The sequence below is a fragment of the Neopelma chrysocephalum genome, unplaced genomic scaffold, assembly GCF_003984885.1.
Source record: "Neopelma chrysocephalum unplaced genomic scaffold, ASM398488v2 Primary Assembly neopelma1_69, whole genome shotgun sequence".
Lineage (NCBI taxonomy): Eukaryota > Metazoa > Chordata > Aves > Passeriformes > Pipridae > Neopelma > Neopelma chrysocephalum.
Genome location: NW_020897729.1, coordinates 11,310,130 through 11,334,315, shown reverse-complemented (window position 1 = coordinate 11,334,315; position 24,186 = coordinate 11,310,130). Strand labels below are relative to the sequence as shown.

Here is a 24,186-nt window from a genome sequence, read left to right as displayed (position 1 = left end):
CCTCCTCCTCCTCCTCCTCCTCCTCCTGCTCGTCCCTCCCGCGGGCGGCATTAGCTCATCGCGGCGCGGCGGCCGCGGGCTCCGAGCGGCCTTTTTTCCCTTTTCCCCTTCGCCCCCATGGCCCTGTGCAACGGGGACGCCAAGGTCAGGTCCGAGGGGAAGGGAAGGAGGAAGGAAGGGTAAAAAGGGGGTGGGTTTGTCCCCCCCCGGGCGCGGCTCCGGCACATGGCGCTGGAGGGGCCCGGGGGTGGCGGCGCGGCCGGGGTTGGGGTTGGGGAAGGCGCGGGGATGGTGCGTGTCCCCCTCGGGTTTGATTAATGAATTCCCCTCCATCAGAGCTCTCTACCCGGCCTGTGCCACCCCAAGGGCTTGTAGGGCGGCTGGGACGGACCCCCCTCGTTTCCCGGCTTTGGGTTTGGTTTTAATTTTGGAGGGGATGCGCGTGTCCGGGTGGCTCCCGCCCGCGACTCGTGCGCCTTTGGGGAAATCAGAGCTTTTTTGTTGGTAATTCAACTTCTGAGCCCAGCCCTGCGAGCTGCCTCGAGACGCTTAAAACCCTCGTTCTAAGGCGTTTTATCCACTTCGCACGAAAACGCGACCCTGGGAGGGTTTTTTGGGCGCTCAGGTTTTTAGGCACTCAGGTTTTTGGGCGCTCAGGTTTTTGGGCGCTCGGTTTTTTGGATGCTCGCTTGGTCCCTGCGTAAGTTTTCTGACACTTATTTCCCTGGTCACACACGCAGCCTCCTCTCCTGGCCGGGGGCTGCTCCTGGGGGCTCCTCTTCTCCCTGGTTCTGGGCCCTTTATGTGGTTTGCAAGAAGACGTGATTCTGGAGGGGGTTTCTGAGTGCTCGGTTGGTCTCTGCTCATGTTTGCCCGACGCGCTTTTCCCCAGCCGAGGGCACAACCTGCTCTCCTGGCTGGGGCTGCTCCCTCCCAGCGCTGGTGATGGGATGTGGAGCTCATGGCTCATCCTCCACGACCTGTGCTCTCACGGGAAACACAGGTGATGGAGAAAATGACAGTGGTTTCCACGAGAGTTGAGTCTCAGCAGCCCATGGATGCTTCTACCTGTTAAAGCTTCCCTCACATTACGGGCTGGGGGCTCTTGTCTGGGTCTTGGGGATGGCCTGAGTTGGAGGGAGTTACTGTCCTGTTATACTTCGAAATATGAGTGAGTATTCTTCGACCTGCTTAATTTTAATACCACAGGGAAGCAATTAAACTCTTGTAAAACCTGTGCTGGCTTGAAAGCGTGAGTTCAAGGCTCCTAGTTTAGGCTTGTCCTGAGTTATTGGTGTGGGCTCAGCTCAGGGCTGAGGGCTCGGACACAGGAGCCACTGCTGCAGGCTGGGCTCTGCTGCTCCTTGGTACCCTGGAATGTGAGTGTTCTGTATGGTAACGTGGTTTATAAATTGCATTAATGAGCATCCTGCGAGCATGTGGGTGTGTGAAATGCCAAAAACCTCCCTGATTCTGCACAAGTGGGCTGTTGGGAACCTGCAAACTTGGTTTAAGGTGCTGAGAAGGTAGGTACGGGGGGAAGAAGGTTTGTGGTGTCCTCAGTAGGCAGTGCAAGCCTGGTGGCAGGTCTCCTACCACAGCTCATCACAGAGCTCAGAATTTCTTGGTTTTGACACAAAACCCCCAGCAATGTTGGAAGATTTTTGTCTTCCAATGATCATGGGGGGGTAGAGCTGAGATGGGGGAAGAAGGACCTTGGTGCCACGTTTTGGGTCTGTGAGACAGAGGGCTGTGGTTTTCAGGGTGCCTTGAGGTTTGAATTAGCTCAATACAGTCTTTCCCCACCCCTTTTTCTCTTGGTGTGCACCAATTCCATCCTGGTTTTAGTCCCACTCTCAGGACATGAGCACGGTGCCCCTGCCCTTGGACAGAGCAGCTTCCACAGAAGGTCCCAAAAATAACGAGTTTTCCAGATTTTTGTGAGAATACACCAGAAGACAAGGAACTCTCGTTATTCCTCCACTGAGGGGAAAAAGAGCTTTTATTAGAGACTGGCCAGTCCCCAGTAGGAAGAGGTGCTGGCTCCATAAGCCCCGTCCCTGCAGGAGCTGGGCTGTCTGGTGTCCTCTTAATCTCCCTCCTGGCAGACGTGTGGTGCACAAGGCTCAACTGCCATGTTGGCTGCACGTTAGCAGCATCTGTTCCCTTTTGGATTTTATTAAATGAAGTTTCCCCTTGTTAAATTTGGGTTCAAAATCCCCGGCGTTGGAATTGTGCCTCTGAATAAGCGAAGCCAGACCCTGTGCTGACTTTCCGCCTTCCTCTTCTTCCCTGTGATTTATGGCAGAGTTGCTTTTGGGCTCTCTTCAGACCTGAGCCTCCTTACAGTTCTGCTTGTCTGAACCTACTGCTCTGAAACAATTAAAGACTTTAAATAATGAACTGCAAGGAAACGGTGTTTTGCCCCAAGGAGGGCTCAGGAAAGAAGGAGGGTGTTGGTCGTTTTTGCAAACTTCTGGTTTAGAAATTGCGAGGTGAAAATGCCCAGGATCACTGTAAAAGTGATTTCCTCCATCCAGTGGAAGGGAGGACAGCTCTGGTGACCTCTCTCCATCTGACTGGGGGTTTGAAGGGGCCATGCTGCTGAAGTCTGTTCTCCTCCAGCACATGCCCTTTTTGGTGTGTAACCCAAGACTAAAAGTCATCCAGAGCTCCCTGTCAGGCACACTCAGCCACGAGCTGAAGGACAGAATCTGATTGTAAACGGGATTTAGGCTTTTGAGGGGTTTAGCATTATTTTTTTTTGCTGTTCATGTCCTTTAATTGAGATAAAACCTCTTCCAGTGACTGTAAACTTTGGAAGTTTCGAGCGTGTTTGCCTTCCTGGGCTGATCTGGGGACAGTTACCTGAGGTGTCCTGTGGTGGCTGAGCACTAAAGCTGGGAGCAGCCTGTGCTGTGTGTTGTTGGGAGATGTGTCCCAGCAGGGTGGTGCTCTGGGGTGACCTGTGGTTGGTGTGGGGGTGATTCCCTGACCCAGGTGGAAATGCCTGAGCAGGGAAAACTGGTGAGTCCTGGGTTGGAGGTTCTGCTGCATGGTACAAACATGCAGAACAACTCAACGTGCCACTGTTAAAACTTGAGATGAAGCTCCAAGATGTGCTTGGAGGCAGTTTTTCCCAGGTAAAACCCTTCCCAGTCTTTCCTTCATCAAACTGCATTGGCCAGGAAGCAGTGTAAGCTTTAAGTTAAAGAGAAAAACACCCCAGAGTGATTTCTTCAAGCAGCAAATTTTTTTCTGCATGAATTTCTTGGTGTCTTAGAGCGTGGTTGTGTTCACTCTTCCTTGAAGATCCCCCAGTAAGGACACATCCATGGAATAGCTGCCTCTTTTCACATTTTTTTTTAAAAAAGAAACTTCTCCTTGTGTTTTTTAGCCCTCTTTCAGATCTGGAGTTGGCCAGCTAATTCAGACATGATGGGCTCGGAGAGAACCAGTGCTTTGTTCTGATGTGCAATCTGCTTGAATGCAGACTTCTTTAAAAATGATTTAGCAGTGACATTTGTTCTCAATTTCTCCTTTTTTATTCTCCCCGGGAGGTAACGTCGAGTGAAAGTTCAGCCTGTGATGGGGAAAAACATTTTTCCTTCTGACTTTGAGCTGGTTTGCCTGAGAAAAAGGCACATGCTCTTGCTTACCATGGGCTGTGCTGGGGTTTACGTGGAACTGGAAACAGAAAAAGCTGCAGTGGCTGCAGATGGTGAACAGAGCATATGAGCTCTTATTTATGGAAAGCCCTGCCTTCATTAGCGTATTAGCATTTTTCTTCCCTAATTTGTGCCCTGTTTGGTTTGGGGGATGGGGATGTCACGTTCGTGTGGCTGCTTGGGAGGGATGTGCTGTGCCAGTGAATCTCACGGTCCTCACAAACTCGAGGGTTTTTTTCATTTAGAAGTTTCTTGGCTAGCCTTTATCATTTTAATCATGAATTAGCATAAGCTAATTAGAAAAGCTTTGCAGATGTTGGTTGTTGAAGAGGTCTGGCTCAGTCTGTGGTCTGTGCCACTGTGAAGCCAGGGGAGGTTTGGGTTGGATATTAGGAAAAATTTCTTTGTGGGCAGGGTTGTAAAGTGCTGGCAGAGGCTGCCCGGGGTGGCGGTGCCGTCACCATCCCTGGAAATGTTCGAGAAACCCGTGGATGTGGCACTTGAGGCTGGGGTTTGAGGTGAATGTAGTGGTGGTGTTGGGCTGATGGTTGGACTGGATGATCACCGAGGCCTTTTCCAACCTCTCCGGGTTGGGAAGCTGACGGGAGCTGCCGTGGGTGCCGTTCACAGCCCGAGAACGCCGGGGGAGAGCTCAAGGATGGGCAGCACCACTACGAGGGGGCCGTGGTGATCCTGGATGCGGGGGCCCAGTACGGGAAGGTCATCGACCGGCGCGTCCGGGAGCTCTTCGTCCAGTCCGAGATCTTCCCGCTGGAGACGCCCGCCTTCGCCATCCGGGAGCAGGGATTCCGGTATGGTCTGCCCCTGAGCCCCCTGCCACCTCCCCTCCTGCCCCTGAACCCCCTGCCACCTCCCCTCCTGCCCCCGAGCCCCCTGCCACCTCCCATCCTACCCCTGATCCCCCTGCTCCCTTCTCCTCCTGCCCCCGAGCCCCCTGCTCCCTTCTCCTCCCATCCTGTCCTGCCCCTGAGCCCCCTGCTCCCTTCCCCTCCTGCCCCTGAGCCCCCTGCTCCCTCCCTTCCTGCCCCTGAGCCCTCTGCTCCCTTCTCCTCCTCTCCTGCCCCTAAGCCCCCTGCTCCCTCCTGTTCTACCCCTGAGCCCCCTGCTCCCTTCCCTCCTGCCCCTGAGCCCCCTACTCCTTTCCCTCCTTCCCTGAGACCCCTGCTCCTTTCCCTCCTGCCCTGAGCCCCCTGCTCCCTTCTCTTCCCCTCCTGTTCTACCCCTGAGCCCCCTGCTCCCTCCCCTCCTGCCCCTGAGCCCTCTGCTCCCTTCTCCTCCTCTCCTGCCCTTGAGCCCCCTACTCCCTTCTCCTCCCCTCCCCTCCTGCCCCTGAGCTCCCTTCCCCTCCCATCCTGCCCCAACCCTCCTTCTCCTCCCTCCCTCCCCTCCCCTGCTCCCTGCCCGGGTGTTCCCCTGCAGCACCTTTACCTGGGTGTTGTCACTGCTCCCACCTGGGTTTGCCCACCTGAGGTTTGCTGGGGCTGCTCGTGCAGCGACAGAAATTTTGTGTGTTTGCTCCTCGATGCCTCAGTGCCGTTTTAATCATTGCATTTTCCAGGTGTGATTTAAGAGGTTGTGTTTTTAAATATGTGTCTGCAAAAATCGAGGTGGTCTTGCTGTTTTGCCTGTTAGACTGTGGTGGCTGTTAATCAAGAATACAAGTCTTGTGTGGTTCTGAAAATGATTTCCTTATTTAATCAAGAAAGCAAGTCTTGTGTGTTTCTAAAAATGCTTTTCTTATTTAATCAAGAAAACAAGTCTTGTGTGTTTCTAAAAATTATCTTCTTATTTAATTTATTTTTTTTAAATTAAACTAACTCACTCGGATACTGAAGACATTGTGGTAGATCATGGCAGACTGTTTCTGGGAAGCAACTGAAAAAGAAAAACTAACTGAAACTGCCCCTTGTTGTTTGCAGCAAAAAAAAAAAAAAAAAAGGCCTCACAATTAATTAGTATTTTGTACATTTGTTTGTCATGTTTTATTAGGCTTTCTAGGATGTGCATCTCTTCTGTGTGGGGAGAATAAATACCCTGAAGTCCACAAACCACCAAAGACCTTCCTTGTCAGTTTGGTACAATCCAGACATATGGTGCACGTGTGCTTTTTGGTTGTGCCTGACAACAGATAAGACAGTGCTTTGCTGCAGAACTGCATTTTTCCAATCAATGATAATTAGTGAACCAGTAAACAGTATATTTTAGTAAGTCAAGTAGGAACTTATCGATCCCTCTTGAAAACACAGAGAACAGAAAACCCAGGAACTGCTGGATCTATCAGGCAGCTTTTGTGTCAAGGATTTCTTTCAGAAATGTTCTGAAAAACAGCTTTTCTTGTCAGATCTTGCTTATAATTCTCCAATGATCAAGGCTTTAAAAGATGGAAGTGCTTAATAACTGGTTGGAAAGAATTCCTGCCCCTCCTGTGTGTTGGATTTGAGGAGTGGGTCACAGCACTGGTGGTGTTTTGTCTCAGACCTGGTGCAGGTTTGTGCTGGGAAGAGCTTCTCCCTCCTTCCTTTAGCAGGTGAAGGTTCTTCAAGTTCCACGATTAGACCTGTGGGACTTGTCATTCCCAATAATTGCTCTCTGAACTGTGGCAGCACCTCTTTGTTGAGAAGGTCCCTCCCCAGGGGTGGTGGGTTCTGGTTATCAGGACCCAGGCTGGTCGATAACTCTGTGTTCACAGACTCAGTCAGCAAACACCAGTGCCAGGTGTCAGTGCCTTCATGACCACTGAAAAAGTGAGTTTGTGGTTTCAGTGGAAGGTTCTGATGCATGTCCCACATGCCCTGGGCATTGTCAGGTTCCCGTGTTGCAGCTCGTGCTCCGAGGAGCTGCTCTTTGGGCTGTGCTGAGGTTTGACACAGGCAGCAAGAATTCTGCTAAAATGTATTTACATGTTGTGTTTGAAAAGCTCCTCAATTTCCACAGTGTCAGAACATTCTCCAGTGACAAGAGTCACCTAAGTGTGACATGAACAGCAGCATTTTCCACGGGATCCTGGTGCTGGGCCAGGAAGTGCCACAGGCTCAGTGGTTTTAGTCTGGATTCTGGCACTGACCTCTGGCAGGAGTCCCGAGGTTGGGGTATCAATGCACACATTTTACTCTTGGTATTTTTGTGTGGTTGCTGATGTGCCTTTAATCCGTTGCAAACGGGTTTTCAGAGCTGGCTCAGGTTGTTTTGGAAGTGGTTTAAGGTGAACCAGAAAAAGGCATATTCATACCAAGGCAGGAAGATATGCATGGAATTACAGGGTACTGCAGTGAAACACTCAGGGTCTGCATCCTGTGCTGGTTTTAACTTCTCCTGGACAGTTGAGAAGATGCAGGTTCCTGTCTCCCCCCCAGATCATAATTTCTTTCTTTAATATTTGGATATATTGCATAACCTTTCTGTATCCTGGGAGACTTTAATTGGTACGGAAAAAAACCAGATTTTTAAGACTCTACTTTTTGAGTACAACAGTGTATAACTGTTTTGACTTCTCATAAGAATGTTCAGTTTTTAGGCGTGTCTGTATTCCTTTAATTCCTTCCTAGAACCCCAGGGAACAGCTGGAGCTCTGTCAGGGGGGTTTGGGTTGGATGTTAGGCCAAGGTTCTTCCCCCAGAGGGTGGTTGGGCACTGGAAGAGGCCAACTCAGGATATTCTCTGGGCCTAGTTAATATTAAATAGTGTCCTGTACACAGGGCACTGAAGCAAATGCTTCTGAACATGGAGTTACTGGAAGCAGCAGTAGCACCAGGCATGGAGGGTGTTCAGGCTCTTCCAGTGTTGGATTTTAGGAAATCCCTCATGTCTCCAGCTTGAGCAGCAGTGCCTGTGCAGGCACAGCACGGGCTGTCAGGGTGGGTCAGTGTAAACCTGTCCCTGTGTCAGCTGTGTCCTTGTTGCAGAGCTCACCTGGGGGTCCCAGCATGCACAGAAATAAATGCTGGGCTGGTTCCTCCAGGCCTGTGTGTGTTGGTGCTGCAGGTGTTGTGAGCACAGCGCCTGTTCCTGCTGCTCAGAACCACAGACACTGGGTTTGGTCAGAGCTTGCATGCCAGACTCTAACTAATGCTGGAAGAAAGCTTTATTGGATACATTTAATCCCATTTATGCAACCTCCCTCTTGTTTGGTTTTGCATTTCTGGCTCTGAATAACGAGTTTGATGTTCTCTTGAAATAAACAGTCCGTGAGTCCAAGGTCTGGTCCAGCCCTGCTCGATCCCAGACTGAGGCCAAAAGTGTTGCCCAACTGGTGCCTCTGCAGTTCAGGATCTTGCAAATCATTATGTTTGTGACAACTCTCCCTTCCCCTTTGAAAGGATTTAATTTTCGTTTACGGTGTGAAGTATTAACTTCAAACTGTCCATGCTGGCCTGTGATGGACTTGTAATGCACAACCTGTTGCTAATGCCACCTCTGCATAATCAGAATGGAGTAAGGGATGTTTTCTCAGCAGACTTAGAAGTTTGGGAATGTGTTTTTTGACTGCAGCTCCCCTCCAGATGTCACAGACTTCATTAAGTATTTATATGTTTATATATATATATCTTCATGCTAATACTCTGCTTTGTCCCAGCCATCTTGCTGATGCTTGGCTATGAGGAATTTAAAACACAGGCACTTTTTAGGATGGTTTATATTTGACTTTGTTTAAACTAAGGAAATACCTCCCTGGTAAGCTGGTGGGTGTGGCAGCTATAGCACAGCAGAGCTACATGTTAGGATATCTGTGTTAAAATATATATTATAATGTATAAAGTTCGAAGAGTGGTGTGAGACAACGTCAGTGTTTTGAAGGAAGTGAAGAGGTTTTAAGTAAACAACATATTTGAGTGAATGTTCTCTTTGTTTCCTCTGCAGAGCTATCATCATATCTGGAGGACCAAACTCTGTGTATGCAGAAGATGCACCGTGGTTTGACCCAGCCATATTTACAATAGGAAAACCAGTGCTTGGGATCTGCTATGGAATGCAGGTGCTGTTGGGATAATCACAGAACCCTTAAGGCTGGAAAAGATCTCTGAGATCGAGCCCAACCATTATATCTCTTTGTTCAGAACCATCTTCTGGGCCTTATTCTGTTATTAACTGAAGGTGAAGTGCTAAAGGATCTGCTTTTCTAACAGAGGCAGTGCTACTTGGGCAGGATGCTTTTAAAATCCTAGTTGAGATACTTTTAATTGTTAAACTGAGGGGGTGTGTTCATCTCTTGGCTCTGCCTTCTCATATACAGGCTTTAAGCTGAAGGAGGGCAGGTTTGGATTGGAGATTGGGAAGGAATCCTTCCCTGTGAGGGTGGTGAGGCCCTGGCACAGGTTGCCCAGAGAAGCTGTGGCTGCCCCTGGATCCCTGGAAGTGTCCAAGGCCAGGTTGGAGCAGCCTGGGACAGTGGAAGGTGTCCCTGCCCATGGCATGGAATGAGATGAGCCTTGAGGTCCCTTCCAACCCAAACCATTCCATGATCAGTAGCATAAATGGTTTTGTTTTGAGTTCCACGCTGCCCTTTTTTAGTCATAACAAATCTAACCCGTGGGTCACTAATTAATTCTGTCCAGTTGGTATTGAAAAACGAACCCCTTGGAAACAGGGGAATCAGTGTTTCAAGCATGGAATGTTTTAGCATCGTTCTGAAGAGTGTTTTACACTCCCCCCACCCCCCAAAAAAAGAAACAGCCCCACTTATCTCCCTTTGGACTCGCTGGTGGGCCTGCAGTGGTCTGCACATCCCAGCTGAGCAAGGAAACAAAATCCCGAGGAGAAAAGGGCTGGATTAGGTGCAGGCTGATTATGAAGTGATACCAGATCGAGTGGTGCTTTCTCATGGAGTGTTTTTGTTTTCCAGATGATGAACAAGGTGTTTGGAGGCACAGTGCACAAGAAGAGTGTGAGAGAAGATGGGGTGTTCAGCATCACTCTGGATAACACGTGTTCACTCTTCAGGTGCAGAGGCATTTTCAGTTACCAAAGCAATGCTGGCTATACCAGTCTGGGAAAGGGTGTGTGGATGAAAGGAACATTATTTTAAAGAAAATAGTGAAACTGCATCAACGTTTAGCTGATATACATTCTAATTAAACTTTTACAAGTGTGGTAACAAGTTACTAATTGAAACAAATACCCAGGCAAATGTTTTCAAGAAATACAGAGGGGAATCTTGTGTAACCCCCTTATTTCAAAGTAGAAAGTCTTCATTGAGACCCTGTAAAATGTACCATGACCTGGGGAATATTTGTGTTAAGCTCTTTTCTCCTGCTGTGCAGTGCTTTTGTATTGGTTGGCACCCATCCAGTTCTGGAAAGGACATAGAAAATCCCAAACCATTCGCTTTCCACCTTCCTTTGAAATTGCTTTGTGATGTTTTTATAAAGCCAGAATTAGATTTCTTGGTAGTTTGTCGGTGCCTCTCAAGTTCCTTGTAAAAGTCTGACAGTTCACTTATACCTGGTGTTCCAGTTTTATTAACTTTCCTCTGCTGGGCTCCTGCAGAACTTCATGCCCTGCCTGAGGGTGCCCAAATTGTCCTGAAAACACGTAGTTTTGAAGAAGAAAAGTTCACTTTGTTGAAATAAAAAGCAGGACTCCCGGGATCCTGATTGACTCCAGATGGCTCCACGTGTCCAAGAGGGAATGCTTCAATATTGGGATGTTTATAAGGAAAAAAAACCCAAACCCTTCAGAATTAAGGTGAATTCCCTCTTGCATGAGGGGTGTAGTGTACAAGAACTTCTGCAGTTTCCAAGGGAGACACCTTGGAGCTGGAAATGGCTGTTCCTGGGAGGGAAATCCTGCACACATTTCAAATGTCCTGGTCAAACGAGATGAGCTTTTCTTGTCATCCCTCAGGGCTCCTCTTGGAAAGGCAGGGAGTTACTTCTTTGTTCTTTCTGGAGTTGATTCTAGTTTTTAATCTTTGTTTAGGGGCCTTCAGAAGGAAGAGCTTGTGCTCCTCACTCATGGAGACAGTGTGGATAAAGTGGCCGATGGATTCAAGGTGGTGGCACAGTCTGGGAACATTATAGCAGGTATTTATTTTCTCCTGAAATTGTCTTTTGGTAACGTATGTTAAAGGAAACAATAATGGCAGACAGAAGTTAGAACCAAATGGGAACAGAGTAGTCTCCTTTGTTATTTAATTGCCAAACAAGGGAATTGTTTTTAACAATTCCTTGTGTGTGTTTGCATGTTGTGCTGTCGTGGTAATAAAGAAATGGACTTTAAAAGGAGTGGCCCTGATTGAAATCTGATTTAAGTAAGAGTTAACATTATTTTCTAGAGTTTATGTTATTCTAAAGTGTGCATGTGTTGTTTCTCTCTGGGATAGAATATCCTGTGCCCTTAGGGCAGGGGGGATGGAGGCATGTGCTGTGGTGTGCAGTGTGAGGGGGGTTTGGGTTCTGCACTGTAGTAGTACAAGTCAAACGCTGTTTAATTAATTATTAAAGCTTGATTAACTTGTTATTTAATATTGCATGAATGTTCAAGTGAGCAAGAATAATGTAGGTACTGAAAGCAGGGTTTTAACATTGCACACAGATTGTCACAGAAAAATGTAGGGCCTTAGAATTTGGGGTTTGAAAGCCACTGGAATTACTGAGTCCCAAAGAGCCCCCTCTGGAGCCTCTTTCCTTGGAGATGGGAGCCCTGGAGAGATTGTAAATATGCTGAGCATTTAGTGAGATCTCACAATTTATTCACCTGGTTTATTTAAAATCTTTCATTAAAAAGATAAAAAGGCTAAAGATTAAGCCCCTAAATCAGACAGGGACACTTGGATGCAGCTGGATCAGCATGGCTTGGATGAGGTATCATGTGAGGGGGGAAAAGTAATGGAATTTATTCCTGTTTTCCCAGTGATTTTCCCGGGATGTCTCAGTGTTTTCCTTGCTTTCTGAGGGACTGTGTGTTCTAGATATATAAGAGCACCTTTGTTCCTTATCTTAGTGAGAATCTTGAGTTTTGACTGGTGACTTGTGCCAAGAGGTGGCAGAATAAATCACTGTACACACCGTGTCAGTGCATGCTTGACCTGGGCGTGCACTCACTGCCAATTTATCATTGATTTCTGTTTTGTCACGCTCGTTTCCTCGGCCCCATGAAGGCATAGCAAACGAATCTAAGAAGCTGTATGGGGCACAGTTCCACCCCGAGGTGAGCCTCACGGTCAACGGGAAGATGATCCTGAAGAACTTCCTGTACGACATCGCGGGCTGCAGCGGCACCTTCACGGTGGAGAACAGGGAGCTGCAGTGCATCCAGGACATCAAGGACAGGGTGGGCTCCTCCAAGGTCCTGGTGAGTGCCCGGGCTCCGAGCTGGGAGATTTATCTGCACAAGCGCTGATGGTCGTCCAGATTAATTTGGAAGACGCAGAATTGTCATGATTTGGGTCGTACATTGGGTCATAGATTACCCAGGTTTTAGAACAATTGCACAGTTGGGCCAACATGTTTGGCTTCTCATTTCCTTCCAACTCACTGACTGCAGGTCAGTGCTCTGCTCTCGTCCTCCCGGCCGCGTCTGAGCTGTGTGCTGACACTTTTCCCACAGGCAGCTGCCCACATTTGGGGTTTTTTCCCGTTTTCCCTCGCCCCCAGGTGCTGCTCAGTGGCGGGGTGGACTCCACGGTGTGCACGGCCCTGCTGAACCGGGCCCTGAACCGCGAGCAGGTCATCGCCGTGCACATCGACAACGGCTTCATGCGCAAGAGGGAGAGCCAGTCCGTGGAGGAGGCCCTCAAGAAGCTGGGCATCCAAGTCAAAGGTACCACAGCTCTGCCTCAGTGTGCCTGGCACCACCAACAACCTGGCTGTTCTCCCACAGGGCTGCACTCAGTGCTCTGGTTTGCTGAGCTGCTCTTCCCAGACCTTCTCAGGTCGGTCGTTTGGAGCCGCCTGGACCCGTTACCAGAATTCAAACCTGAGATGTTAAACCTTAATTTGTTGGATTGGAGCTCACAGCGAGCTGCCCCATCTCTGGAGGAGTTCAGGTCTGGGATCTGCAGTTGGGGCAGTGGGTTTGTGCCTCAGTCGCTTCTCTGCTGATGGCTGAGGGACCCTGTTCAGCTGCTGCAAAATTCCCTGGATTTCCATTTTCTCTGGTATCCTGGTCAACACTTGGGGCTTTATTTCTTGTCCTGGATCTCTTTTTTTGTAAACTGTGAGCTCGTTTGGGTGATTGAATGCTATTAGAGCCAGAATTACTTTTTCAAGGCGTTTTTCCTTGCTTTTAAATGGGTGCATTTTGGTTGGTTTTGGAGTAGCTTTCTGAGAACAAGGTGGTGATTGGTCACAGGTTGGACTCGGTGATCCTGGAGGTCTTTTCCAACCTCAGTGATTCTGTGGTTCTATGAAGCAATTCATTATGAGTGAGCAGAAAGTGCCTTGATGTGACCAGTGAGAAGGTTCAGAGGGTTTTTTTGCCTCAAGTGTGAGGAGGTCGGAGAAGGCAGATTTTGTGCAAAGAGCCAGAGCTGCCTTACACTGCCTGGCTGAGGAATTTAATGAGTAAGAGCTGCCTGTTCTGGTGCAATGTGTGTTGTCAAGGGATCCTCCTGTGTTTTGGCCAGGAATTGTGGCACTAGGTGAGCAATGCTTTCCACTGCCTGGCCCTCAAACAGTGCAGCAAAGTCTGAGCTTTATTCTATACCCACTTTTTTTTTTTAAATTTTATTTTTTTTATCGTTACTTTTCTTTTTTAGTGGAAAATCCATGTCTTATTCCTGCAGTCTGTGGAGCAATAAACCTGGGCTCTGGCAGGCAGCCAGGGGAACAAATTGAGGGAATCCCTTTGCTGCAAGTGCTCCTTCTGTAGGTCAGGGAGTTCAGTGCTGGTAAAAGATGCCAGAGAGCCTCCCAGCTGATCCCTGGGTTGAGAGCCTCTCTAAATTAAGAGGCATAATGTAGCATGAATAAATAGTGCATCATTTAATTTTGGTTGCAGAAAGGCCTTGGGGAAACACTGTCCTGTAAACTATTTAAAGCAAGTAGATTATAATCTAAGAGGGGAAGCAACAACTGAGCTTTCAGTCACAATATGAAAAAATAACAGGTTAATAAGAGAAATAAAAGGCTTTTGTTGCAACTGATTCTTGAGGTGTTGAACAGCCCTATTTAATGCAGTCAATAGTCAAAGGACCGGTATGATTTTTATTTTCTTTTTTTTTTTAAAGCAGCAAAATGAAACTTATTTTTTTGCAACCTTGCCTACAAATCTTTACTGACTCTGTCAAAAACTCCCTGTGGTTTCCTGCAGTGGTGAATGCAGCTCATTCCTTCTATAATGGTACAACAACTCTGCCCATCTCGGATGAGGACAGAACTCCACGGAAGAGAATTAGCAAGACCTTAAATATGACCACAAGTCCTGAGGAAAAAAGAAAAATCATCGGTGACACCTTTGTTAAGGTAATGTTTATTTAGTATTTGATTGATTTTTTTTAAAATAACGTGATTTCTGGATGCACCTTTCCTGTCAGACTGTTTGATCAGTGGCATCAGTACTCATTTAGTTTGTGGATGACCTAAAGAGCCACTGGTGGGTTAGAGGGAGAATATTGAGCAGGCACTGATGTTCCTGTAGTCTGGAGGTATTTTTTCCATTTTCTGTGCAACAAAATAAAGGGTTATAGGACTATTTCAGACTATTTCTCAATTGTTTGTACTGTCACAGCTCAGTATCATTGGTCAGGCAATCCATCACCTTCTTTAGACCTGGGACAGCCAAAAGCAGACCACAGCTCTTTTCTTTGTTTTCTCCCCATCCTGCAGATTGCCAACGAGGTTATTGGGGAAATGAACCTGAAACCCGAGGAGGTTTTTCTGGCCCAGGGCACCCTCAGGCCTGACCTCATTGAAAGTGCTTCCCTGGTGGCCAGTGGCAAGGCTGAGGTGATCAAAACCCACCACAACGACACGGAGCTGATCCGGAAGCTGCGGGAGGAGGTACCGGGACAGGGGGGCTGCTGCTCACACACCAAACACTTCTCTGCTTTGCTGCTCTGACTGTCCTGCACTGATGGGACCCTGCTCTGACAAGGCCCTTGAGATTCTATTGTAATATACTGCGATTTATTACCCTTTTTTCCTAGTTTCTGCGTTCCCAAAGTAGTCAAAATTTTTGGGTGTTGTCCCAAAAGGATGTCAGAGGGTTGAAGGTGCTTCATGCAGTGTGAACAGTGATGTTCTCAGCTGCAACCCAAAAGCTGTTTCCTCACTCTGCCCTCTCAAACAAACCCATGTGTGGTGAGGAAGCAGGGCAGCACCAGTGCCTTCAGCAGCAGAGCAGTTTGGGCTTCTCAGGCAACTGGTTTAACTGGAATTTGTGGTGTAAGGGGTCACTTCTTCCTTCTGTTGCCTCTCGTTCTGGACACAAGTCAAAGAGTAATCTTTAGGTACTGATATTCCAGACCTGGCTCATGATGGATTCAGGCAAGAGCAACGACAGTGCTTTTAAAAAAGTGCTTAGAAAAAGATAATCAGCTCCTGCTGAGAGAGAAGAACAAAATTCTCCTCATCTTGAACCTCTTGTAACATTCAGCCCTTCGAGCAAAGTATTCTCGAGAGAGAGAGAGGGAATGAGAAAAACATGTTTAAATGGGTTGGAAGGTAGGGATGGTTCCTGCAGGTACCTCCAGGGGTGAGTTCTTTCTGTTCTTGTGCAGCTCCTGCCTCACATTTGTGGTAACCTGTTCAGAGATGTGCCAGCAGCACGCTGGGGGCACACACTGCCTTTGCCAGTGAGCAATTTAAGAACCCCAAGATCTTTCTGAAATGAGCCCAAAGAGGATGTCTGTGGCTGACAACCAGGAGCTTGGAGATGATGGGAACACGAGAGGTTGAGCTGTCTGAAGGCAGGCAGCCCAAGTCCTGTCCCTTTGGTGCTGTTCCCAGTTGGTCTGTTTAGTCTGAAGCCCAGAAAAGCTTTTTAAACACCTTTCCTGTGCACAGCTCTTAAGCATGTGAAGCAAATGTAGGAGACTGCCCTAATTTGCCTTTTCTGGCATTAGTTCTCTGACTGTGTCACAAAATAGTCTAAGAAAGAACCAACCTGTCACAGCCCTGGTGGAAGGTGCTCACTCATCAGTGAGTCTCACCCACAGGAGAGAACCCCTAATGACCCACACTTCTAATATCCAGCACTGCAGAATGAGTTTTCAAGGCTTTGGGGTTGGTTTGAACATCCAGCAGAGACAGGGAAGGTTTGAATTTGCACAGACAGAGCCAGTTTGACCTTCCAGCTGTGCCTGCACTGCTGGAGCCAGGGATACTTCTGGCACAAGCTGAGACTTCCTTGTCTCCCCCTCTGTCCTGCAGCTCTTTTCCAAAGCCCACATTGACATGGGACTTGTTTGCAGTGTTTATGGAATCCTTGGCACTGGTGCTGTGAGGAGCAGGCCAGTCTGACTGCCATAACCTAAACACTTGAGGCTTTTTGTTTGAACTTGTGAGCTGGAGTGTAAATTGCCTTTTTTTGTTTTGTTTTGTTTTGTTTTTAAGGGTAAAGTAATAGAACCACTGAAAGACTTTCACAAAGATGAAGTGAGAGTGCTGGGAAGAGAACTTGGCCTTCCTGAGGAGCTGGTTTCCAGGCACCCCTTCCCAGGTATGGGAGCTGGTCTGTGCTGTTAGTGCAGGGCTGTGGGTCACACCAGTGCTGTTCAGCAGATGCTTAACTGCAGTGTGCTGGAGTATAAAACTGATCTCTAAACACAGAACAGTTCAATTTAGGGTTTTATTTTAGCAGGATCTTCTTTCAGGAGAAGATCTGAGAGCAGCTTAATAAATACACTTAATAAAAGCAAACGTGTTGGAATTGAATTTGCCCTGAGCTGCATTTGTTCCTTTCCAGCTGTAGCAGCCAAACAGGGATTCCCAGGAAGTGCAGTGGGTGCTGCCTGAGCTGCCACGTGCCCATCCCACCTGGAGTAATGGCCTGGCTCTGCCTTTCCAGGGGGCATCTGCTGCTTTGAGAATGAAAGCCTGGAGACTGACACGAGTTCTCCACCAGGAGACAACTAAGTGGAAAATACAGCCAACTCCTTTCCAGAGGGGATGTTTGAGCACAGGGGCTGTGCTAATGCAGCAGCATCCCAGGCAAGGCAAGGACCTGCCTCTTCCAGCACATTGCACTCTTATATTAAGTAGCTAAAAGGTCAAACAGCCCTCAGGAGTCTTTAAAAGCAGTGGAGACTCCTCTGTGTGTTATACCCAGAGTTCTCAGTTGCCTGGCAAAGGGAGGGAGGAGGTTCCTGCTCATTTTGGATTTCCAGCCAGCATTCATCACCACAAACTGCTCCACTGCACCACCAGCACGTTCAAGGCATAGACAGTCAATGCTTAAATGTAGATTAATCCTTAAATGTCCTGAACAGGAATGTCCTTCTGGAATAAACTGCCTGTGGGTTGGGTTTTTGTGCCTTGCAGGGTGTTAAGACAATTGAAGTGCAGGTACAATGGCAAAATACACTGTACTCAGGCCCTGACCCACTGCTCCACGTTTCTGGGAGAAAATCAGCTTCCTGTTATTCAGTGTGATGTTTTCCCAATGCTGCTTTGCAGGTCCTGGCCTGGCAATCAGGGTGATTTGTGCTGAAGAACCTTATGTGTGCAAAGACTTCCCAGAGACAAACAACATCCTGAAAATCGTTGCGGATTTTTCTGCGAGTGTGAAGAAGGTCAGAGAACTGTGAATTTTAATGGGCACAGAAGTAGTGGGATTGTTCTGCAGTGGCCTGCAGTGAGGTTTAAACTGCTAAAAGGTCCAAATGTCTACTTTGTGCTCTGTAAGGGATGATGAGTCCCGGTACAACTCAGTTGAAGCGGTTCAGTGCAGTGTTGAACAGTTCAGTGTTGAACAGTTTCTGGAAAGGGGGAGTTTATTCACCCTTTAGATCATAAACAAGTTTTGTTGCAGTTAAACTTTGTGCAGATGAGGTTTCTGGAGATGCTTCAAATCACACAGTATTAGGAAAAGGTCTTCCCTCCCTGAAATGATTGTGCAGATGACAGTGCAGGAGTGAGGAACTGGTGCTTGCTGGGTGTCCTGGACCAAAACCTGGAGGTTTTAATTGGTGATGTTTAAATTCTGTATCTCTTAACTGTGATGACCTTTGAGATTGCTCTAAGCTCACACAGAGGTGAAAAGTCCTTAGCAGGGACCTGCTCTGAGGTGTGTAAGTTCAAAAAAACTTCCCAAAGCTTTTTTGTAAATCCTGAAGGGCTAATATTTACATCTGCTTTTCCTTTAAAAAGCATTGTAGTGCCACAGAAATGAAAAGTGCAGCTTTGGGAAAGAGTGAGCACAAGAAAAGAGCTTCCTCTGTGGCCTTGGAGAGCCTCAGCCTAAAGTACAGACTAATCAAAGAAAAGTGCTTTTGCTAATATTTAATTGTCAAATGAAAGGTATTTTTTAAAATAGTTCCAAGGGGTAAATGTAGACTAAATTTAAGCAAACAGCTACTTCCATAACGTTTTTATTTGCACTGTGCAGGTTCTGTTTGAGGGCTTGGGAGTTTCTTTAACTAAAATGTGTTTTTCTGCCTCCTTGCACAGCCACACACTTTGCTGCAGAGGGTCAAGGCGTGTACAAGTGAGGAAGACCAGGAGAAGCTGATGCAGATCACAAGCCTACATTCACTGAATGCCTTCTTGCTACCAATCAAAACTGTGGGAGTGCAGGTAAAGGGAGGCATTCCAGGGATGGCCTGGGAGCTCCTTCCTGCTGGGGTGGCAGGCTGGGGAGAAACATCATAACTGCTGCCTTGAGATGTGGGAATAAAGAGCTTGAGTCAAGGAGACAAACTCCAAATGGCAGTGAGGGCTTTGGCAGTGCAGAGGTGTCAGGATGCCTGAAGGGACACTCAGGCAAGTGCCAGGGCTTGGGTTTGAGGGTATTATCCAGGTTTGGTGATGCTGGTCACTCCCAGGCAGTTTCTTCCCAACATTCCCAGCCCCACTGACCTCTGCTGTTGTCTGTTGTCCCTGATAAGACTCAGGAGTCTCAGGCTATGGTGGTTAAAAATCCCTCCTTCCTACATTTGCCCCTTCCTGTGTTTTTTTGAACTGCACTAATCCTGGGAAGGAGCTGGAGCAGTGCAGGGAACCCTGGGATCTGTGCAGCACCAGTGTTACCTTCCTTTTCCCTCCTGTGGGGACAGAGATCCAAACCAAGTGCTGAGCTGGCATTCCCATGGAATTGTGTGCAATAACTTGGAGGATTTCTTTACTGAGCAGTCACAGCTGTAAAGAACCTTTCTCTGCAGTATCAGTATTGAGTTACATATATTTTATTATCACTGCTTAGTGTCATGTGTGGCTTCTGTGGCTCTCTGCAGTCAGCTTTTGTTAGTGTTTGAAGCTGCAGTGTCATCAGATTTCTGCACTTTGTCACAAAAATTCCAACACACAATCAGTCCCTCTTCTCTGGTCGCTGTAATGAATCTCCCCAGTCTGAATCTTTCCTTTTATACATGTATATCTTTATATATATGTTTCCTAAGCCTGAATTTTACCTTTTATACACTGTTAGCTCTGTTATCTTGCTCTGTGTTTCCTCATCCCCTCGGCACCTCCCACCACACTGATTTCACCAACTCGGTGTCTGCTGAAAGTTGGCCCAAAATATGGCCCCTGTCACCTGCAGGGTGAAGAGGAAAGTCTTGTGAGTGGTTTTGGCAGCCCAGTTGCCACCCAGTCATTGCTGTTTGTGCCTTGCAGGGCGACTGTCGCTCCTACAGCTACGTCTGTGGCATCTCCAGCAAAGATGCTCCACACTGGGAGTCCCTGATGTTCCTTGCCAGGCTCATCCCACGCATGTGCCACAACATAAACAGGTAAGGATCGAATTATCTTTATTTTTAATGAGCTAATTAGTATATGAGAGTTTAGCTTGCACAAACATTTTCCTCTTTGGGGTACAATTTTTTATATGTTGGGCCATTGTCTTATACAGAGGTTATAAATACACAACAAATCAAAATACAGATTTATTTCTAGCTTGAAAAGAAACTGATAGCCTACCAGCCTACCCCCTCATTTTTTAGAGCACTTGATTAGACAACATCCAATATAACTCATGCAAATCTCTTCTGCAAGGCTCCAGCCTGCTGATGAGCTGTGCTGTCCTGCAGTCTGGTTTTGCTGTGTGTCAGAAAGGGATTTCCATGGGGATGTCAGTTCTAGTGGCACAAGGAGAGCTCCAAAGCTGGGCAGTTTGATCTTAATTGAGCTCTCTGTGAGGATACATTTTCCACCTACTTGATTCCATAACTTTTCCCAGCAGCTGACGTTGCTTAGACATTAAATCAGCTCTGGAGAATCACACCCTCCTCGCCTGGCTGGGGGATTTCTGGTGAAACTGCTTCTAATTGCTTGTAGCAAACCTTAATTTTCTCACAGAAGTGACACCTGCTGACAGAGCTATTATCCTGGAAGGTGAGACCTGGAATTGCAAGATAATTGGTTAAATTAAATGCAGAGGGGACAAAAGAAGGTCTAAATCAGGATTGCCTGTGCAATGTGTGCTGGCTTCACAGCATTGCTGACTTCTTTAGGCTCTTCTGGATTTCATGGTGCCCCCCCTGAGGGGGCTGTGCTCTCCCAGGGGGTGTTTGCAGACTCTGCTGCTGTTTGCAGGGACAGGGAGACTGGCAGCCAGGAGGGCACTGGGATGGTTGGTCTCCTGCCCAGCTGTGCTCGCAGGCTTTGTGTGGCAAACAAAAATACACAGCCTGAACTTGCATATTTTTCTGCCTTGGATTTCAGACAAGCATTCTTGGTTTGTATGCACAGACTCAGATAACTGGTGTGTCCTGGTGGATCCATGTCCCAGGCACTCAGACATGTCACACTCTGCTCTGGGCTCTGCAGGGAGGGTGACAGGGAAAGGCTGATGTGGCTGGTTTGGATTCAGAAGATACTTTATCACAGGTGTAATTATGCAGATTTATAAATTGCAGTGTTAGTGCCCTGTGCTGAACACACAGCTCTTCATTGACAATAAGGTTTAGTATTTAATGGGGCTTTTGCTGGGTTCCTGTTAGAAACTGGAAGCAAAATAAAATATGCTGCTTCCTCGTCACAGTGAGAAAACAGGACACTAAGGTGCAGTCTGGAGGCAATTTGTTTTATTCTGTGAATGTAAAATGTGGGTTTTTTCCCCCCCTCCCATCTGTTGCAGAGTCGTGTATGTGTTTGGCCCCCCGGTCAAAGAGCCCCCCACAGATGTCACCCCCACGTTCCTGACCACAGGAGTCCTCAGCACTTTACGTCAAGCTGACTTTGAGGCTCACAACATTCTCAGGGAGTCTGGTAGGTGCTCCTCCTTATCCCATCCCTGCAAACCTGGTGGGAACAGTTACAGGGGTACTGTCAAAATCTATAACCTTCCCAAATACCTGCAGAGAAGGTGGTCAGCTAGTGGGATGACAGGCTCTGGTGAAAGTTGCAGAAGCTGATAGCTAAAGGACAGGAATTAATTGTAGGGGATTTTGGGGAACTGAGGCTTGCCTCTGACATGCCATGTGGTGCTGTGGTGCTTCACTGCACTGCAGACTTGTGCAAAAGGTGCTGTCAGCCAGCTGGAAGTCAGCAAAGTTCCTTCTCTCTGCTGCTCTCAGTCCTCAGGATTTACCTGAAGTAAAGAAACTTGGCAGAGTTTTTAAACAGTGAGTTTTTTTGTGGTAAGAAGGGAGCCCAAATACCAAGTTTCCAATGGTGCTGATGCTCCTGCCTGCCCGTGGTGCTTTCCTGTTCCTTAACTCGAAGTGAAAGCTGTGTTTGTCCACCCAAACCCTGCACTCCCAGGGGGTGTTCACTTCCCTGGTGCACAGCCAGTCTGGGAATGGAGAGTTCTGAGGTTCAGTTTTATGTTTTTAATTACCTTTGGAGATGTGATCTGTGTGGGAAGCACTGCCTCAGACTTGCCTATATTTTGTATAAATCAAGTTAGAGCAGATACCTCTTTTTGAGAATCCATGTTCAGTTTGCAGAGCAGTCTGAACAGAATTTGTACAAGATTCCCCTCAGAAGGCTGTGGATAACACTGTTGGTTGTGTTGGTAAAGCTGTGGCTGTGTCTTGCTAACTTTTGGTGACACTTGGCTTTGTGTGAATGAATCGCTCCTAAAAATAAGCCTGGAGTTCTGATTTAGTGAAAAAACCTCCTTGTGCCAGCAGCTGAGGCCAGGGCTGGCAGAGGGGGGGAGCCTGAGCTCTGTGAGCTGCCACACACCTCCATATCAGACTTTTAGATCACTGAAACAGGGAAATTAGGGATCTGTGTATTGGCTTTCAGAAGGAGATAATTTAGAAAGAAGTAAGTGAGAGATGATTGTCTGGGGTTACCTGTCAGCCACCAGCCATGGGGATACTGGAGAGCTTTCTCTTGAATTGTTCAAAGAGTATTTCAAAGGCCTATTTGTGAATGGCTCTTTATTGGGCTTGATATATTGGGGTTGATAAAACCCCATGGCTGTGTTAATTGGGAAGGAAAGTGGATCTTTGGTTGATTCACAGCAAATTACAGGGATAACAGAGATTATCTGGGATTTTTCTGCGTGCCTGCAAAGGCTGAGGATCATCTCAAGTGGCAACTTATAGAATCATAGAAAGGTTTGGGTTGGGAGGGACCTTAAAGCTCATCCAGTTTTCCCCCCTGCCATGGGCAGGGACACCTTCCACTAGCCCAGGGTGCTCCAAGCCCTGTCCAACTTGGCCTTGGACACTTCCAGGGATCCAGGGGCAACCACAGCTTCTCTGGGCAACCTGTGCCAGGGCCTCCCCAGTGCCCCCAGTGCTGATTTGAGTGATGCCCCACTGTGATCTCCGGGGTGCCACAGCAGCAGGGAGAAGATCCCACGGGGTGTAAATGCAGCTGCTGGTGCAGGATTTGAAGCCCAGGTGGGGATTCTGCCCCGCTGGTGCCTGCAGCCCAAATTAACGCCCTCTGCACGACCCTTCCCTGAAGGTTACGCCGGAAAAATCAGCCAGATGCCGATAATCCTGACCCCCCTGCACTTCGACCGGGACCCCCTGCAGAAGCAGCCCTCCTGCCAGAGGTCTGTGGTCATCAGGCCCTTCATCACCAGTGACTTCATGACTGGCATCGCAGCCACCCCTGGCAACGAGGTCCCAGAGGAGGTAACGTGGCCTTCAGGCTCCTCCTCACCAGAGGGCTCATTTCCACCTTCCTCTCTCTCTCTCTCTCTGGGTTACCTTGACTTTGATTTCCTTGCTGTTTTTTCTCTTTCCTAATGTTCCTTAGCCAGAATATCGTGGTGGTTTGGGAAAAGCTAACAAAATGAGGAGCTGGCAGATGGGTGTGACAAACTTAAAAAGGCTTTCCAGCAGAGCTGAGCCAAAATGCCACCAAGAAAAGAAAAGAACACCCAGCCATTCCTGGGATTTTGTAATTAATTTTTTGCATTAGTAACTGGAAATAATTACGTCATGAATTGCCCTCGACTGACAGTTCTGGTTTTAACATCTCAGTGTCCTGTTTGCTCTTTAGGTCACTAAAAGGATTTAGGAGTCAGGTTCAGGTGCTTTTTTCTGGAAAACTATCCATATCCAGTTTCAGGTACTTTGGTGACACAGAGCAGAGCGTGTTCCTGCTGAACTGTAATGAACAGCTCTGAGGCTGAAGAGCTGCTGCCTTGAGGGATGTGTTTTGTGATCCACAGCCTGGTTTAGTCTGTGCCAAAAGTCAGCAAGTCCCAACTGTACCTGCAGATACCCTGAGCCAGAGGTTTTGGTTCAGTTGATTGTTAATTGGTGTCCATGTGCTGATGGCAGGAGGCTCTTCCTCCTCTGTGTCTGACAGAACCAGTGTGAGCAGTTTTCCTTTAAGCTTTTCTCAGATAATTTTCTTCAGTTTTGTTTCACACGCTTTTTTTTTCTGATCTTCTTTTTCCCCTCCACAACAGGTTGTGTTGAAAATGGTGGCAGAGATCAAGAAGATCCCTGGCATTTCTCGGGTGATGTACGACTTGACATCAAAGCCACCAGGAACTACGGAGTGGGAGTAATTAACTCTTTTTTTCTACCCAAGTACTGTGTGCAGTTCTAAACCATATCAGAAACCATTCCCAGTGTTGACATGCAGTACTGTGAAAGAGTGACTGGAGCTGCTACATCGCATCAGATTCCTCTCCTGGAGCATAATCCTGCAGTTCAGAGCTGTGCTGGGGATGATCCCGCCGCGGGGTGAGGAGGTGAGGATTGTACGGGTAAAGAACCGTGGCAGCACTGCCGGGCACACACAGGTCCCTCCTGCTTCTGCCTCTGTCTTACAGTTCTCCCCGTTGTTCTCATGGGTTTTACTGTCATTTCGGTGTCTCTTTTTGGTTTTTTTTGTACACTGTGTAAAAAGAGACAGTTTATTTACTTCTACCAAAAGCATTGTTCCAGCCTAGACGTGTAAAAGGAATCCTTTGTGACCAACTGCTTTCGGACGGATTTATTATAAATAAATATTTTGCCAAATGGAGTGGTGGGCACTGTCGA

The 24,186-nt window shown here is 47.7% G+C and overlaps 1 protein-coding gene across 1 annotated transcript; it reads left to right on the top strand.

Annotated features, from left to right (window-relative positions):
* The first annotated feature begins 13 nt into the window (after positions 1 to 13).
* On the top strand, positions 14 to 24,186 carry GMPS (guanine monophosphate synthase). Its single transcript, XM_027685932.1, has 16 exons — positions 14 to 144; positions 4,299 to 4,480; positions 8,547 to 8,661; positions 9,529 to 9,626; positions 10,605 to 10,708; positions 11,785 to 11,978; positions 12,281 to 12,446; positions 13,938 to 14,089; positions 14,453 to 14,626; positions 16,181 to 16,286; positions 17,243 to 17,358; positions 18,236 to 18,361; positions 19,400 to 19,515; positions 20,862 to 20,992; positions 22,649 to 22,821; positions 23,607 to 24,186. Exons 1-16 carry the CDS (start codon positions 118 to 120, stop codon positions 23,706 to 23,708), a joined length of 2,082 nt encoding a protein of 693 aa, XP_027541733.1. The 5' UTR covers positions 14 to 117; the 3' UTR covers positions 23,709 to 24,186.